This window comes from Trichoderma breve, chromosome 4 (assembly GCF_028502605.1).
Source record: "Trichoderma breve strain T069 chromosome 4, whole genome shotgun sequence".
Taxonomy (NCBI): Eukaryota; Fungi; Ascomycota; class Sordariomycetes; order Hypocreales; family Hypocreaceae; genus Trichoderma; species Trichoderma breve.
Window position 1 is genome coordinate 348279 of NC_079235.1, and position 15345 is coordinate 363623.

General features: G+C 52.6%; 6 protein-coding genes across 6 annotated transcripts; 4 read left to right on the forward strand and 2 right to left on the reverse strand.

Moving 5' to 3' along the window:
* Positions 1-222: 222 nt before the first annotated feature.
* On the reverse strand, positions 223-1799 carry T069G_06408 (glutamine synthetase, catalytic domain-containing protein; the record flags this gene model as incomplete). Its single annotated transcript, XM_056173618.1, has 3 exons — positions 223-253; positions 314-1292; positions 1373-1799. 3 exons carry the CDS (start codon positions 1797-1799, stop codon positions 223-225), a joined length of 1437 nt encoding a protein of 478 aa, XP_056027197.1.
* A 1356-nt stretch (positions 1800-3155) lies between these two features.
* Positions 3156-4182, forward strand: T069G_06409 (enoyl-(Acyl carrier protein) reductase domain-containing protein; the record flags this gene model as incomplete). Its single annotated transcript, XM_056173619.1, has 3 exons — positions 3156-3205; positions 3315-3456; positions 3529-4182. 3 exons carry the CDS (start codon positions 3156-3158, stop codon positions 4180-4182), a joined length of 846 nt encoding a protein of 281 aa, XP_056027198.1.
* A 248-nt stretch (positions 4183-4430) lies between these two features.
* On the reverse strand, positions 4431-6327 carry T069G_06410 (isocitrate lyase family domain-containing protein; the record flags this gene model as incomplete). The annotated part of the gene is made up of 2 exons (XM_056173620.1): positions 4431-5824; positions 5907-6327. The coding sequence occupies 2 exons, from the start codon at positions 6325-6327 to the stop codon at positions 4431-4433; spliced, it is 1815 nt and encodes a 604-aa protein (XP_056027199.1).
* Positions 6328-6977: 650 nt separating this feature from the next.
* T069G_06411 (uncharacterized protein) lies at positions 6978-8531 on the forward strand (the record flags this gene model as incomplete). Its single annotated transcript, XM_056173621.1, has 3 exons — positions 6978-7025; positions 7087-7967; positions 8036-8531. 3 exons carry the CDS (start codon positions 6978-6980, stop codon positions 8529-8531), a joined length of 1425 nt encoding a protein of 474 aa, XP_056027200.1.
* Positions 8532-9203: 672 nt separating this feature from the next.
* On the forward strand, positions 9204-10976 carry T069G_06412 (heterokaryon incompatibility protein (HET) domain-containing protein; the record flags this gene model as incomplete). Its single annotated transcript, XM_056173622.1, has 1 exon — positions 9204-10976. One exon carries the CDS (start codon positions 9204-9206, stop codon positions 10974-10976), a length of 1773 nt encoding a protein of 590 aa, XP_056027201.1.
* A 3113-nt stretch (positions 10977-14089) lies between these two features.
* On the forward strand, positions 14090-15328 carry T069G_06413 (uncharacterized protein; the record flags this gene model as incomplete). Its single annotated transcript, XM_056173623.1, has 2 exons — positions 14090-14638; positions 14693-15328. The coding sequence occupies 2 exons, from the start codon at positions 14090-14092 to the stop codon at positions 15326-15328; spliced, it is 1185 nt and encodes a 394-aa protein (XP_056027202.1).
* Positions 15329-15345: the final 17 nt, after the last annotated feature.

A 15345-nucleotide genomic window follows, 5' to 3' on the forward strand; every position in this document is an offset into this window, starting at 1 on the left:
AAGAAGAAAAAGGGACAAGGGAAATAATGACAAAGCACGCAGAAAGGACACTCTGCCGCACTGCTATTCAACTACTGATGCCCAAGAAGAGAAAAAGGAAAGGTCTAGCCAAAACCGTCTCCGTCGCTGGTATTCTACGCATCTTACAATGTTCATAACCATAAGCCATTTACGCAACGCTTCAAAGATTCAACCGCCTCTTGCGCCAGTCCGTCTGCGTTCTTACACGGCCTCAATATACCGCTTCATTTCCCTGGACACGATTAGTCAGTAAAGGGCGACGTTATCTGGTTCTGGAGTGCTCAAGTCTTACCAATCTGTTACGGCTTCGTCATACAGTCTGATTTCGTTCTCTCGGGTGCCACCAAAGTGGTCCACGAAATCGTCGCCCAGCACCTCTCTGGCGATGCTATCCTTGGCCATGAATCTCGCCGTAGCCTCTCGCAGGCTCTTGGCCAGTCGCGCCCCCTGGTCGGAAGAGCCGCCGACGTTCTCGCCCATGGCCAGTGGCGGACACGGAATCTCGAGCTTCTTTTCGACTCCGCGCCAGCCGCAGCCCAGGACGGCGGCAAGGACAAAGTGGGGATTGGTATCGGCGCCGGGCACACGGATCTCGAATCGTGTGGCCGAAGCCTTGGAAGTGGGCGGCGCAATGAGGCGGATAGAAGCGGCACGGTGCTCGAGACCCCACGAGACGGTTACCGGGGCCCAGAAGTTCTCGACCAGGCGCTTGTACGAGTTGATTGTGGGCGCAAGCAGAGGCATGATGTCAGGGAGACCCTCCAAGACACCGGCCAGGAAATGACGTCCTAGGTCTGACAGTCCTGCGACATCCTTCCACGGCGCATTTTCGTCAACCGTCTCTCTCGCTAGCAGGTTTTTGCCATTCTCATCGACGATGGATACGTGCATGTGGCCGCTGTTTCCAGGGAGGCCCTGTTTGGGCTTGGCCATGAAACACGGCGTGATGCGATGCTTTGCGCCAACGCTCTTGACGACGTACTTGAACAAGCTGGCGCGGTCCGCCATCTCGGCGACTTCGCCAAATTCGAGGGCAGCCTCAAACACGCCCGGACCGGACTCGGTGTGCCAACCCTCAACATTGCAGTCAAACGTCTCGCAGGTGTCAAAGATTTCGTAGTACCAGTCCCTGTTGTGAACGGGTCGTGTGAGGGAGTATCCAAACATGCCCTCGGTGAGCGAAGGGAGCTGGTGCGGGGGGTTGTTCTGGAGGAAGTTGGCGGGAGATGATGAGTCGTCGGGGGTCTGGAAAGTGTAGAATTCGTATTCAGCTAGAGGAGACAGAATAGAAGTTGTTAGCATGCAATATCTCGTCTTATTAAAGGAAGCGAAAAAAGAAGGGAGAGCTCACCACCGGCCATGGCGCCATAGCCCTTGCTGCGTAGGCGGTCCAGCTGCGTCTTCAGCAGCCCGCGCGGGCATGCGCAAATGGGCAGCTTTGTGTCTGGGTCGTGGAAGGTGATGAGGAAGAAGGGGATGTTGTTCTCCCAGGGTATCCTGCGGAAGCTGTTGAGGTCGGGGATGGCTAGCAGATCGCGGTATCCGTTCTCGGCGTTTGAGATTTTGAGCTCGCGCAGGTACGTCTGGTCGTGCATGTCCCAGCCAAAGATGACGGAGCAGAAGCCAAAGCCGGCGGTGGCGATGGAGAGGAACTTTTTCTTGGAGACGAGCTTGCCGCGGAGGATTCCGTCGACGTCGAGGCCGGCGAGCTTGACTTTGGTGTCGTGCTCGAGCAGGGCCTCGAGGGAGGCGGCGGTGATGGGTTTGGTGACGGCCATGGTGGGTGGAGGAGCTGGGAGTTGCGTGAGGTAGGTAGAGAGCAAAAAGAGGCGCGGTTCTGGTGTTTTGCTTAGGATATCCTGCTGTAACGAATGTTGTTGTTGATGTTGTTGTAAAGAATGACGTTGTAAGTCGAGAGAGAGGTTGGAGCGGCAGACAGGTGGGGTGTTGGAGGTCCAAGCGCAATAGAAGCAGATCAGCGAGTCATGCCGTTATCGTGAAGGGAAGCTAGAAGACGAAGACGAAGCCAGAGACGACGAAGGCGCGTGAGGACGAGACGAGACGAGACGAGACACCCCGCAGATTAAATACCCAGAAAGGAATAATCCAAATCAAACCGGCGCTTGTTCTAGAAGGACCGTCACGAGCGGATTACGTAGGAGACAGACGTCTTGGAGATTGGCGATGCACATGCAATATGGAGATGGGAGATGGAGATGGAGGGGGATTGGCAGTTAATTGCTATAGTGGATGGCACGTTGACGCTGCGGGGGCCGCGGCTCAGCGCCTGATGGGCCAGGGGGGAAGCCAATGGAGGGGTAGAACAGGCTATCGTTATCAGTTGGGGTTTGGCTTGTAGTGGTGGTGGTGAGAATGATAATGGATGGATTGAGATTGAGATGGGGTGGAAGGATTGTGTAGTATTAGATAGATTAGTAGATATGATAAGGTGCTGCTATAATTAATTTCTTCTACACATGCAGCCATTACACGAAACAAGAAAGATGCCGTTATAAGATATTGTACGACAGCTCTCTCTATCACAAGCCTTTGCCTCACACAGCACAACAGAGGACAGTACTTGCAAGGTACCTCGGCCACCGCTGTCGGAGCTGCTGCTCTCCCCCTCCAAAATCTAGGGTCCTCTCTCCCCTTGTCCCCCTCCAATCTGATGGATCCGCATATGTCAATTCCCAGCTCTAAGCCACTAAAGCAGCCCGTCTCGTGCCTCTCACATGGAGACAACTACTAGCTAGGGGCAGATAGCGCCAGACGATATCTCTTGTTTTAGGTAATTTTCTGGTACAATGGGGCCCGTGCTGCTACGGATTACACAGAGGGCGTCTGGTCTGTTTGATGGACCAGTTTTGCTTGTGGACCTGAGATTGACTGACCGAGTCTCTTTCTGCCCATCACGAGGAGACCCCGCCATGGGCAATCAGGTACCGAAAGAGTACCGAGTACGGGTAGTACAGATTACGGAATGTGGTCAAACTGCCCCTCCATCTCCATCCCTTGCGTCTGGCTTTGAGTCTTGTTGCCCAAGCATAAAACCCAACCTCGAACCTCATTTCACCACCGCTTTCTTTCTTTCATTCAACTCATCTCTTGTCGATAACTAAATCATCATCATCATGGTCGGACGTCTAGCTGGCAAAAACGCCATCATCACCGGTGCTGCGGGGTGAGTTTGAGTTGAATCTCCATCCTCCTGTTCCCCTTTCCCAGTCTACACCACATGAGCCAAAAGTGAGCCCAACCCAACATCTACTGACAATCACTCATGAAAACAGAGGCATTGGTCTTGAGACGGCAATCCTCTTCGCCAAGGAAGGCGCCAATGTCCTCCTGGCCGACATCTCCGAGCCCGCGCTGGAAAAGGCCGTGGCCAAGGTCAAGGAGCTCGTCCCCGCTGCCACTCGCCTAGAGACTCGCGTATGTCCATTCTTCATTCTTCATTTCACCACATGAACATGAGGAGCATCACAAACTCATCTCACTCTGCAGAAATGCGACGTCTCCAAGGAGGCTGACGTCCAGGCCATGATCGAGTCCCTCGACAGCTGGGGCGGCCTCGACGTCATCTTCAACAACGCCGGCATCATGCACGCCAACGACGACGACGCCATCAACACCCCCGAGGCCATCTGGGACCTCACCCACAACATCAACGTCAAGGGCGTCTGGTTCGGCTGCAAGCACGCCGTCCTCGCCCTGCGCCGCAACAAAAAGACCAAAGGATCAATCATCAACACCGCCTCCGTCGTCGCCCTCGTCGGCGCCGCCACCCCGCAGCTCGCTTACACGGCCTCCAAGGGCGCCGTCCTCGCTCTGACTCGTGAGCTCGCCATGGTGCATGCTCGCGAGGGCTTCCGCTTCAACAGCCTGTGTCCCGCGCCGCTCAACACCCCGCTGCTGCAGGATTGGCTGGGTGACGACAAGGCCAAGCGCCAGCGTCGCGAGGTGCACTTCCCGACGGGCCGCTTTGGCGAGGCTGTTGAGCAGGCTCATGCTGTCGTGTTCTTGGCTAGTGATGAGGCTAGTTTTGTCAACGGCAGCGACTTTGTCGTGGATGGTGGTATGAGCAAGGCATATGTCACTGCCGAGGGACCTGCGGCACCGGCGCCCACCAACAACGCCCTGAAGTCTTCTCTGGAGTGATGGATGGATTTGTATGATTAGTTGACGAAAATAAAAAAAGACAAAATAATGCAAGCAATAGAATTTGTGTCACACATCATGATGAATCATATCCATGTGGTGTAAATTGTATATCTAGAACGAAATACTTGATATGTACCCAACTCCGTCCGAATGCCTCCTATATATCTACATGTGCATAATGCTACTGTTTCTTTCATTCTCTTTATTTCTTTTCTTTTTTTGTGTTTCTTTGTTTCTTTTTTTGCTTAGTCAAACTGACCTTCTGTGTTGCCCTCGCCCATGCTCTTGCTGCTGGAGCTGCCGCTCTGAATAGCACCCAAGATGCCATCAATGTAGCTCGCTCCACTCCACTTCTGGTGCGTCAACACATCGCAGCCCAGCTCCTTCTCTCGCCTCTGCACAATCTCCACGTACGCCTTCATGCCGTCCGTCTTAAACTTCTTGGCCAGCTCGTTGGTAATGGTGGCCGTTGAGTGGAGACCAGCCAGCGAGATGAGCTGCAGGGTAAAGCCCTCCTTGGCAATGTCCCAGATGAACGATTTGAGCTTCTCGTCGGTGAAGCCATGGGCCATCCAGTTGAACGAGGGAGAGAGGTTATAGACGAGGGACTTGCCGGGGTTGGCAGCACGCACGGTGCGGCCCAGCTTGGCGGCAACTTCGACATTGGGGTCGCCAGTCTCAACCCAGAGGAGATCAGCATAGGGAGCAAAGGCCAGGGCACGCTTAGTAGCAGCCTCCATGCCGGCGCGGAAGTGGTAGTAGCCTTCACGAGTGCGAGGGACGTCCCAGTTGAAGTAGACGGGCGTCTTGGTGTACTCGGAAGCGAGGTGGCGGCGGCGAGAGATGCCCATGTCGCGGTCCTCAGCAACGGCAGAAAGATACGCGTCAATCTTGGCCTGGTCGACGCCCTCTTTTTGCATGTGTTCAACCGCAGCCTCGTCAAAAGTCACCAGCCTGCTGTTCTTCACCCACTTGGCCTCATAGACATCAATCTCGGCGCCTGTGGCCCCCTTGGCTTCCATCGCCTGCAGCGTTTCGGCCAGGGGCTCGATGGTGGGGTCAGCAATTCCGAGGATGAACTCGTGATCACGGACGTCGATGGCTGACGAGATGAGACGACCAGACTCCGAGTCGGTACGGGCAATGACCAAGTTCTCAGAGCCCATGACGTCCCACTGGAAGCGAGCAGCGTTGAGACGGTTGATGTGCTCGCCCGTGGGCACGAGGACCTTGCCTGCCAAGTGGCCGCACTTCTTGCCGCCGTGAAGCTGGTCCTCGAAGTGTACCGCAGCCGCACCGTTCTCGGCAAACAGCTTGGCCAACTTGAGCACGGCAGAGAGACCTCCGTGGCCAGTGTCACCGTCGGCGATGATGGGGCGGAGGTAGTCGGTATAGGGAGTCTTGGCCCGCTCCTCGGCGGTCAACTTGCGGCGCGTGTCCCACTGCTTGCGGTCGTGCATGGACTGGGCCTTGGCGAGGCGCTGGACCTGGTTGGGGACGGTGTTGTAGGGATAGTCGCCAAAGTCGGGAGACACTTCGTTGGTGCTGGTCAGGACGGAGGAGCAAGCCCAGCCGGAGATGTAGAGGACTTCCTGGTGAGGGGCCTGCTGGGTCATTTGGACAGGATCGATGGCGCCCACTGATTGGGAAGTAGAGGTTAGTGGTTGTCTTTGTGATCGTGATAGTACGTGATGGTAGACATCAGTCCAGAGCTGACTTACTTGTGTGAATAGGCTCGCCCTTGGCCTCGCGCTCGCGGATCAGGTTAAACAGCTTGGTGGCCATGACGGAGCTGGGGTACTTGACCAGCTGGGTGCCGCGCTTGGAAGCGACATCTGCGGCGCTGTACGGGCGTCGAATGCCGGCATAACGAGGCGATGCCCACCACTGCTCAATCTCCTTGACCTGGGCCTCATAGAGAGCATCCTCAGCCTGGCCGGCCTTTTGCGACTCGGGCAGCAGCTGGTAGGCGTCGGCTGGCGCTGCGTGAGCGATGGTCTGAGTGGGAGCAGCCATGCGAGCGGTTGTTGCAATGGCGCGGATGGCAACAGAGCGCGGGATGGATCGACGAAGAGCGGCGGACGCAGAGGAGGAGGCCAGAGAGCACGCCCGCTGGGGAGCTCGTGAAGCTATTCGCATCATCTTTTGATAAGGTACTGACTGTCACTATCGAGATATCGAAACTGACAAGACAGAACTGATGCCGATAATGCGATTACCGAGGCAAAGATGCGTTTGCAGATTTCGATGTCGTTTCTGCTTTATATCCCTGGCAACTTACTCGCCCGTTGGCCACTTTAGGACATGTTTGCCGCATCCATTTTCCTCATTTCCAAGCATCCTGATGCTCGGCTCAAGCCAAAAGAGGGCCGATACAGGCGCGGCTGACGCAGATTGGCCAATCACGCGGCGCGGGGCTACCGACGGACCGACCGGGCGGCTTTCTTCGGCTGTTTTGAAAGCGGTGACGGAAGGCGGGCTGCCGTTTTGGCTGGGCTGGAGCTGGACTGTCTCGGGCTTGGCTGCTTTTTGGGTGTAAGATGAGACGTTAAAGGAACTTTTTTTGTTGTGGTCCAAGATATCTCGGTTCTTTTTTTTCTTGTCTTTTTTCTTCTTCTTTTCCTCCTCTTATCATCGTTGCGTGCAAGAAAGGAAACGAATCGTCCACTGTAAGTCCCCCCCTAATCTTATCGGCGATAGCATCAATGTGCTCTACCTTGGGTACTTGTATTTGTAGCTAACCACAGCTGCTTCTGCCCCGCCATCAGCAGCTCGGCTCAATCATCATCACAATGGCCCTCAACCTCACCACGTCGGCTCGAGCCCTGCGCTCCTTCAAGGTCAGTGAATTCGCCATCGATTGATTCCTATAGCAGCTCAATTGACACTTTACAATGACAGCCCTACACCCGTGCTGCTCTCCTTGCCAACGCCGCGCGATGCTACTCTACCGCTGAGCCCGATCTCAAGACGACCCTCAAGGAGGTCATTCCCGCCAAGCGCGAGCTGCTCAAGAAGGTCAAGGCCCATGGCAGCAAGGTCATTGGCGAGGTCAAGGTCGAGAACACTCTCGGCGGTATGCGTGGCCTCAAGGCCATGGTCTGGGAGGGATCCGTCCTCGATGCCAACGAGGGCATTCGCTTCCACGGCCGCACCATCAAGGACTGCCAAAAGGAGCTCCCCAAGGGCAAGACTGGAACTGAGATGCTCCCCGAGTCCATGTTCTGGCTTCTCCTGACCGGCCAGGTCCCCTCCGTCAACCAAGTCCGCGAGTTCTCCCGTGAGCTCGCCTCCAAGGCCCAGATCCCCGCCTTCGTCAACAAGATGCTCGACGAGTTCCCCAAGGATCTGCACCCCATGACCCAGTTTGCCATTGCCGTCTCAGCCCTCAACTACGAGTCCAAGTTCGCCAAGGCCTACGAGCAGGGTCTCAACAAGGCTGACTACTGGGAGCCCACCTTTGACGACTGCATTTCTCTGCTCGCCAAGCTGCCCACCATTGCCGCCAAGATCTACCAGAACGCCTACAGGGGCGGCGGTGCTCTCCCTGCCGAGGTTGACCTTGAGCAGGATTGGTCTTACAACTTTGCTGCCATGCTCGGCAAGGGCGGCAAGGAGAACGAGGACTTCCAGGACCTCCTCCGACTCTACCTTGCTCTCCACGGTGACCACGAGGGTGGCAATGTGTCTGCTCACGCCACTCACCTGGTTGGCAGTGCTCTCAGCGACCCCTTCCTTTCTTACAGCGCTGGTCTCCAGGGTCTGGCCGGTCCTCTTCACGGGTAAGTTTTCGTCACCCTCTATGGCCCACTAACACGCTCGAACTATACACTAACAGCCTTTACTCTAGTCTTGCCGCCCAGGAGGTTCTTCGCTGGATCCTCCAGATGAAGGAGGCCATCCCCGCCAACTACACTGAGCAGGATGTCCACGACTACCTCTGGTCTACCCTCAACTCCGGCCGTGTCGTCCCTGGTTACGGCCACGCCGTTCTGCGTAAGCCTGACCCTCGATTCGAGGCTCTCATGGACTACGCCGCTTCCCGCCCCACCATTGCTAAGGACCCCGTCTTCCAACTGGTTGAGAAGAACAGCCGCATCGCTCCCGAAGTCCTCAAGAAGCACGGCAAGACCAAGAACCCTTACCCCAACGTCGACAGCAGCTCCGGTGTCCTGTTCCACCACTACGGCTTCCACGAGACCCTGTACTACACCGCCACCTTTGGTGTCTCGCGTGGTCTGGGTCCCCTTGCCCAGCTCATCTGGGACCGCGCCCTGGGTCTCCCCATTGAGCGCCCCAAGAGCATCAACCTCGAGGGTCTCCTGAAGCAGGCCGAGAGCAGCTAAAGAATGAAAAATAACGTTGAAATGAAACATGTATGAAGAAAATAGGTTGGGCATGAGTGTTTTTGAGAGAGCACGTGTATATATATATCATCTTATAGCTTGTCTAAAATCGACTGACCTTGTTCTGTTTTGAACACACTTTCGACTCACATTGGCGTGTCATGTCTGCAACGCCCTCTATAAGGAGACCGGCTTGTTTGCGTGTAGCCATGGCTTTTACAGCCTCTAATAGGTACATGTATATTTCTGTCTGCTGGACATAATTTAATGAAGCTCATTGTATGTCTCGTCTCTATGTACCTCAAGTAAGTATTAAAACGTTGCTTAAACAAATGGAAAGATACTCCCTTTGCTAATTAGCGTACTCTACTTCATGCGGAATACGGTAGTGCTATTGGTTGTTGGGATAGTTCAGCGCGCAGGCAAGGCGAATCACAGCCTTACCTCACGCATCCCAGAACTAGAATCCTTCGCGGGGGAAGCTGCCTACATTGACATCTGTGCGATAACGTTCAAGGCGAAATCGTATGCAACATATTGCTGCCTTTCCTCTCCCGCAAAATTGCGCAAAGGCTTCTCTCTCTCGTCGACTTTACAGCTCCCAAGAACGCGAGCGTCTCCCATCGATCAATCTCACATATTCCTTCAGTTTATTTTTTTTCGTAATAAAATATGCGTCTAATTCATACCAGTACGCTGGAGTTCATCTGGTTTCCTAAAGCTCCACCTCCATATGCTATCCTCTCCCACACTTGGGGCAATGATGAGGTGACTTTTTCGGATTTCACCAACCTGTCCACGAGAACAACAAAATTGGGCTTTGCCAAGATCAAACAGACCTGTGAACAAGCCCTCAAAGATGGCTTTAGCTACGCGTGGATAGATACATGCTGTATCAATAAAGAAAGCAGCTCCGAGCTGAGCGAGGCCATCAATTCCATGTTTAGATGGTATCGCGACGCGGCCATATGCTACGCGTATCTCGAAGACGCTTCCGAGGACATACAATTACCAATAACAAGCCCTTCGTCGATTTCACATTGCAGATGGTTTACCCGGGGCTGGACATTGCAAGAGTTACTTGCGCCCAAGGAAATTGTGTTTTTTGGAGCAAAATGGACCACGATAGGCCGAAAGACGGAGCTCAAAGAAATTCTGGAACAAATTACTGGGATTCCCTGTGCAATTCTTACCGGGGACATGCGGTTAGATCAAACCAGTGTTGCAAACCGCATGAATTGGGCTGCAAAAAGAGAGACGACTCGCGAAGAAGACATTGCATATTGTCTCATGGGAATATTCGACGTCAACATGCCCATGATTTATGGCGAGGGGAGGAATGCCTTCACTCGCCTGCAAGAGGAGATTTTGAAGCAAACCCAGGACGATTCTTTGTTTGCCTGGCGGGCCAGCGAAGAGTCTGCATCTGAGGCCCCGTATCGCGGCTTATTTGCTTCATCGCCAAAAGAATTTGCCAGCGAGGTGACTACCACTCCGTTCTTCACTAGCATGGCTGGCGCGTCAACTCTACTCGGCAATGGGCGAATATCTCTTAGCTGCGCTCTATACCAGGACGGCTTCATTGGCCTCAAGTGCTTTCAGGGCACGGAACTCTCAACGGTTGTGGGCATCCAGGCCATCAGCACAGGGATCAATCACTTTGTACGGTCCAACCCTTCGCAGTTGGTTTTGAAACCTCATCGATATCCTATTGCTTTCCAAACTGTGGTATTTGACAAGTTTGTCGAGATGAGAGAGCCGAGATCATTGAGCGACATTTATCAGCACAATGAACTTTTTCTTGCTCTGCCTCCAGAAATACGGTTTGTGGCCGTGTATCCCAAAGAATACATGGGATTTCAGAAGACGATGAAGCTGCCAATAACGCATCTTGTCGGGAAAAAGGTTGCCTTTTATATGGAAGTCGACAGGCAGGCATCGGGTGCTGATGTGTTTCAAGAAATTGGATGGAGTGACAAGGGCACGGCAGTTCTACTTGTCCTTTGGGTTGAACAACTAAGCACAAGATCGTTTACTTTCTATTTTGACCTACTGGCCGTCAATGCTGGGAATGCCGAATCAGAGTTTATAGATGCCGAAAGGCCTCCAGAAGCACTCGATGCAAAAGAGACAGCCATTGCATGGTCTACTATTTGTGCTACTGGAACTCAAACGATAGTGGGCGGGCATCAAATGTTTAGTCTTCAGTTGAGTGTTGCTACAAATGCGGATATTAAAGATAGAGCAGTAGATGTTCGAAAGGAAATGGAAGAGGCTGAAAAGGAAAGGGAAAGGGAAAGGAAAGTGGCTGAGAGGGAGAGGGATGCCGAGAATGCTCGTGAGTTTAAGAAAGGTGTTGGACAGATAGTAGCTATGTTGATAGCCCCGATACTTGGATTTGCCTTTAGTATAGCTCTTGGAATAGTCCTGTCCACGTATGCCTAGGTAGCGTTATTGTTGAACAACTCATTCTCAAAAACTGCAGATTCACCTGTCTCTGGTGTACAAATGCCTCGCACCAAGCAGAGTGGTCAAGGTCTGGTTTATGCTCTCCTACATACATTACCTATGTCAACTCATCAGCCCTGTTTCTAGTGGCTCACGAAATTAACGTTATCAAAACCCACGAGTTCGTCATCTGTTTCTAGTATAACAGCCCACCCTCGGTGCTTTTATAGAGCGCATCGCAGACTGGGTACATCTTAAGTGCAATCCGTCCCCTCCGCTCTGAAAACAGGAAATCAAAGAGCATTGAGATGCTAGAAAACAGCAACTTGGGTATTTCCTTGAGTACCCTAAATAGTTCAGGTTCTTCGTTTTTCGGCATGGTGCGCTGCTTAAATGACAAGTTAAGAGGCAGCAAATATGGAGGAGCCGCTCGTTGCTTCTTGTAGAGAACTCACACGAGTTTCACATGCCAAATCAACACGACCCCGACAGACATTTTCTTGGAACAATAGAACCGCAGTTGCTACAGAGTAAATCAAGCGATCTCCCGACTTACAAGAAGTCATAGGAGTCTGGACCCTGCAATTACCCTTAATGGCAGCTGAGTTTAAAGGGGATAGCGCTAGAGATGCTGACATCAATGTTGCTACCAATGCGGCAACCGATGCGCGTTAAACGATAACGGTTCAGTTTGGTATTATTATTATTATTAATCTGGGAATAATCGCGAGGTAAGTCTGTTTATTGTAGCCTCTGATGAATTCTCAATATGTATCTATGAAGAGACGCAGATCTTATCACAAGTTAATCGGTAGTGTAGTGTATGTCAGAATATCTCGTATGCTCATGGTATCAGTTGCTTAATCGCATGTTGTACGCTGCGATTTAGTTGGCGCTTTGCATTAGTGGAACCTTTGAATCTGCTTCGCCATCTCCATACTCGTACATAGCCAGATGAAAAGGGGAGAATAAAACACGAAGAAGCTGATGGTAAATTACAACCGAGAAACTTTGAAACTTGTTCCCCAATAGGATAGTGGTAGAGTAGAAGTGAATGCTGACAATAAGGCATGTAGTCAGCAATCCTTTTGACGAATATACGAGTACGAATTATCCACAATCACTTGGCCTCAAGCAGATGGTAGAATTGTAAAAGGAATCTGCTCTGCAGTTTACAGGGTTCATGCTGCATATCCTTATTTGAAGGCTTTGCCTGCCACGGTTATAATATCACTTTTATATAATGTGTTTTTTTCGGGAAGAAGCTCATAAGTGCTTCGGCTTGAGCGATGTAAGCTACCTCTCCGCAGAAATACTTCATCTAGTCCATGTCAATACTTGCAGGCAATTGAATCCTCCCGTCTGTTAGCCGTGGCTTTGCATTGCTTTTCGGGTGGTGGATATTATTGCTTCCGCGCCACTTTTATCAGCTAGCAGTCTAGGCAAAGGGGGCAGAATGAGCTAACTCATAAGCGCTACAGTATCTCGGTGGTAACAGTGGAATTCCAATCTGGCTCCTTCTCTTCAGGGTCATACCACCACTGGTAAAGGAATGGTAATTTCTTCAGCCTTAGCCGAATGTTGCACAACTTACATGATGTCACTACCGCGTTGAGTCCAATCCCCTGCCGTATTTTATCCCTTCACGGTCGTGTGGTATTGAGTAGTAAGCCAGCTCGTGCTCGTTTACTGAGCGTTCTGGGGTCCTCTGTTATGAGATGCTTATGGACAAGGTGGAGCTTTGAAACAGATACTTGGTCGCAGCAGCTGCGGTGTGTTTCGTTAGCCTAGAACCAGTAAAGAAGTAATTTACGTCAATGTGGCACTTGATTGAGTTACTTCTAGAAGCAGCTTCTACATAGGGCATGATTGTCGAATTGTTTTGTTTCCCCTTTCAGTTGAGGGACCTGAGTAAGCGGCCGGGGGAGGAAGCTGTGCTAAACATGCAACATGCTAAGGTTACACTCGTATTCCTTAATTCTGTGTTAGCAGAACGCGGAGTAACCTTAAACTTAGATCCTAGCACCCTTTTTGCTCCGTCCACGCGCAGAATCATGGGCTAGACAGGCCTCGTGCCAAGCTCACCAAAGGCTAGATCGGCGACTGGGGAGTGTTGCCGAGGATAAGCTTGACCTGGTAAGAGCTGAGAACCCGTGGGTTAAGCATGTGTATAAGTGTATAAGCACTTTCTCACCTTTCTAACTCTTGTTCTCCACCAAAAGCTGTTTGTTGTGGTTGTTAATACTTAACAGTCACAATTGACACAAGTCCCCGTATTGTGCGGACCGGCCGAACTCTTGTCTCCGCAGCCCATATTGGGAGTTGAGAAACGCATGACCAACTCAATTTGTAGAGGAGTCGAGAGAAAAATACGAAGACCATGACAGAAGCGCGATTCACGGCTGGGTCTGTCCAAGGTTAGTGCGTCAGACCCCCCTGCTAGGCTGAGCTTAACAGCTTCCTCGATTCTCATCTGGGAAGCTGGGTTTTAAACATGCTACCCCGTTCATTTCACTTGCTACAACCGGATAGGGCAACAGCCATGGCGAATAAGCTCGATGGAACGTTTGCCGATTTGATGTTTGTCATGCCGCTACACTGCCGTAATTGCCGGCGGAGGCAGTTCGACAGCTTCAGTCGGGCCTTTTCCTGCCCAGCTGTGCAAAACAGCGAATGGCCTCGTTGTTCGGGTTTTGGCGGTCTATATTTGTCCGTCCATTAGATCATCTGTCAGGCGTTCGAGAACAGGGGATGAGCCGGCTTGCTCGTAGCTTTTGTGGGGAGGCCATGACCATGGCGACTTCAGCTGCTCTTTTTGGACCTCTTAGAGGAGCTACTCCTTACTCTTCATGGGAGAGGCTGTATCCTGTTAGTGATGAGCATGAACAGCGAGGAGCCGGAAATGCCCCCTGAATGCTGGAAGGGCCTCGCGCTGGGCAATGGCTTTTCCGAACAAGGCGGATCAGGAGCTGCTTTGAGCTTGTTGGTACTCCGTATAATCAGCCTCAGGGAGATCTCAACAAGTATTAATAGCCCGGCTTGGCATCTACTTTCTTCTCGGCCGATACCATCTCTCTATCATCAACTCTCAAAGAGACAGATCCTCAGCCATGATCTCCTCGCTCTTGGTCGCCGCTCTGGCGGCTGTTCCCGCTCTTGCCTCTCCCTTTCCCGCTACGTGCTCATGGGAGGGCCACTGCCAGGGTGCTACTTGCAGCACCGACGACGACTGCTCTGATCCCTTCCCTTGCATCAGCGGCATTTGCGGTGGAAGCACTGCTCCTCCTCCTCCTCCTCCTCCTCCTCCTCCTCCTCCTCCAACTGGAGGCAGCTGTTTCCCTGTTGGCAATGCCACTCTGCCTGGTAACTTTGTTGCTCCCAGCACTCCCCTCAGCCAGTGGTGGTGCCCTCAGCAGGACTACTATGGCTTCCTGGGTTTCTCTTACCCTCTGGAGGACAGCAACTGCGGAGACTCCTCCAACAGCTATGCCCAGATGAACAAGGACTTTGCCCAGATGAAGAAGGATTTCGGTGCCAGCATTGTGCGCATGTACTACCCTACGTGCACTCAGTCTAGCGTCTTCATCAACGCTATCAAGGCCGCTTATACCAACAACATGGGCCTGATTGTCCAGGTCTGGACCAACTTTGGTGGTGGCGTAAGTATACATTCTCCATGTCAATAGCAACAATATTCTAACATTCATATCCAGAACGTCTGGCAGCAGTCCCAGCAGGCCATCTACAACGCCATCAACGACCCCTCGGTCTCGGCCATTGCCCCTTATGTCGTCCACTGGGCTGAGTTCGGCTCTGAGCCCGTTGGTGACGGTATGGACCAGGGCAACTTTGTCAACGACCTTGGCAAGTTCCGCGCCACTCTCAACCAGAAGGGAATTTTGGTCGGTATCAGCGAGGATTGGGACAGACCCGGTACCATGAGCGGCAACAACGGCCAGGGACTCGGCTCCATCGGTGCCGGTGTCAAGGCCAACTCTGATGTTGCTCACATCCACCCCATGCCCTTCTACCACTTCAACCAGGCCGAGTCCCAGGCTTGGAGCTACATCCAGTCTCAGATCAACTGGGTCAAGACCAACGTTGGCCTGCCCGTCTGGGTCACCGAGACTCAGTGGGCTTGGGGTCCTACCCAGCACTACCCCGGACACACTGATCTGGGCCGCACTCAGTACACCAACTACTGGAAGACCTTTGACAACAACTGCGCCTACTTCAAGTCCAACAACGTTGGCTGGTTCCTCCACGCCTGGAGGGGCGAGGACACCTTCGACATCAACGACCCCAACGGCGGATACATCATCCCCAACTGGAGGCCCCAGAAGTGCTAAGCGAATCATGGTGGATG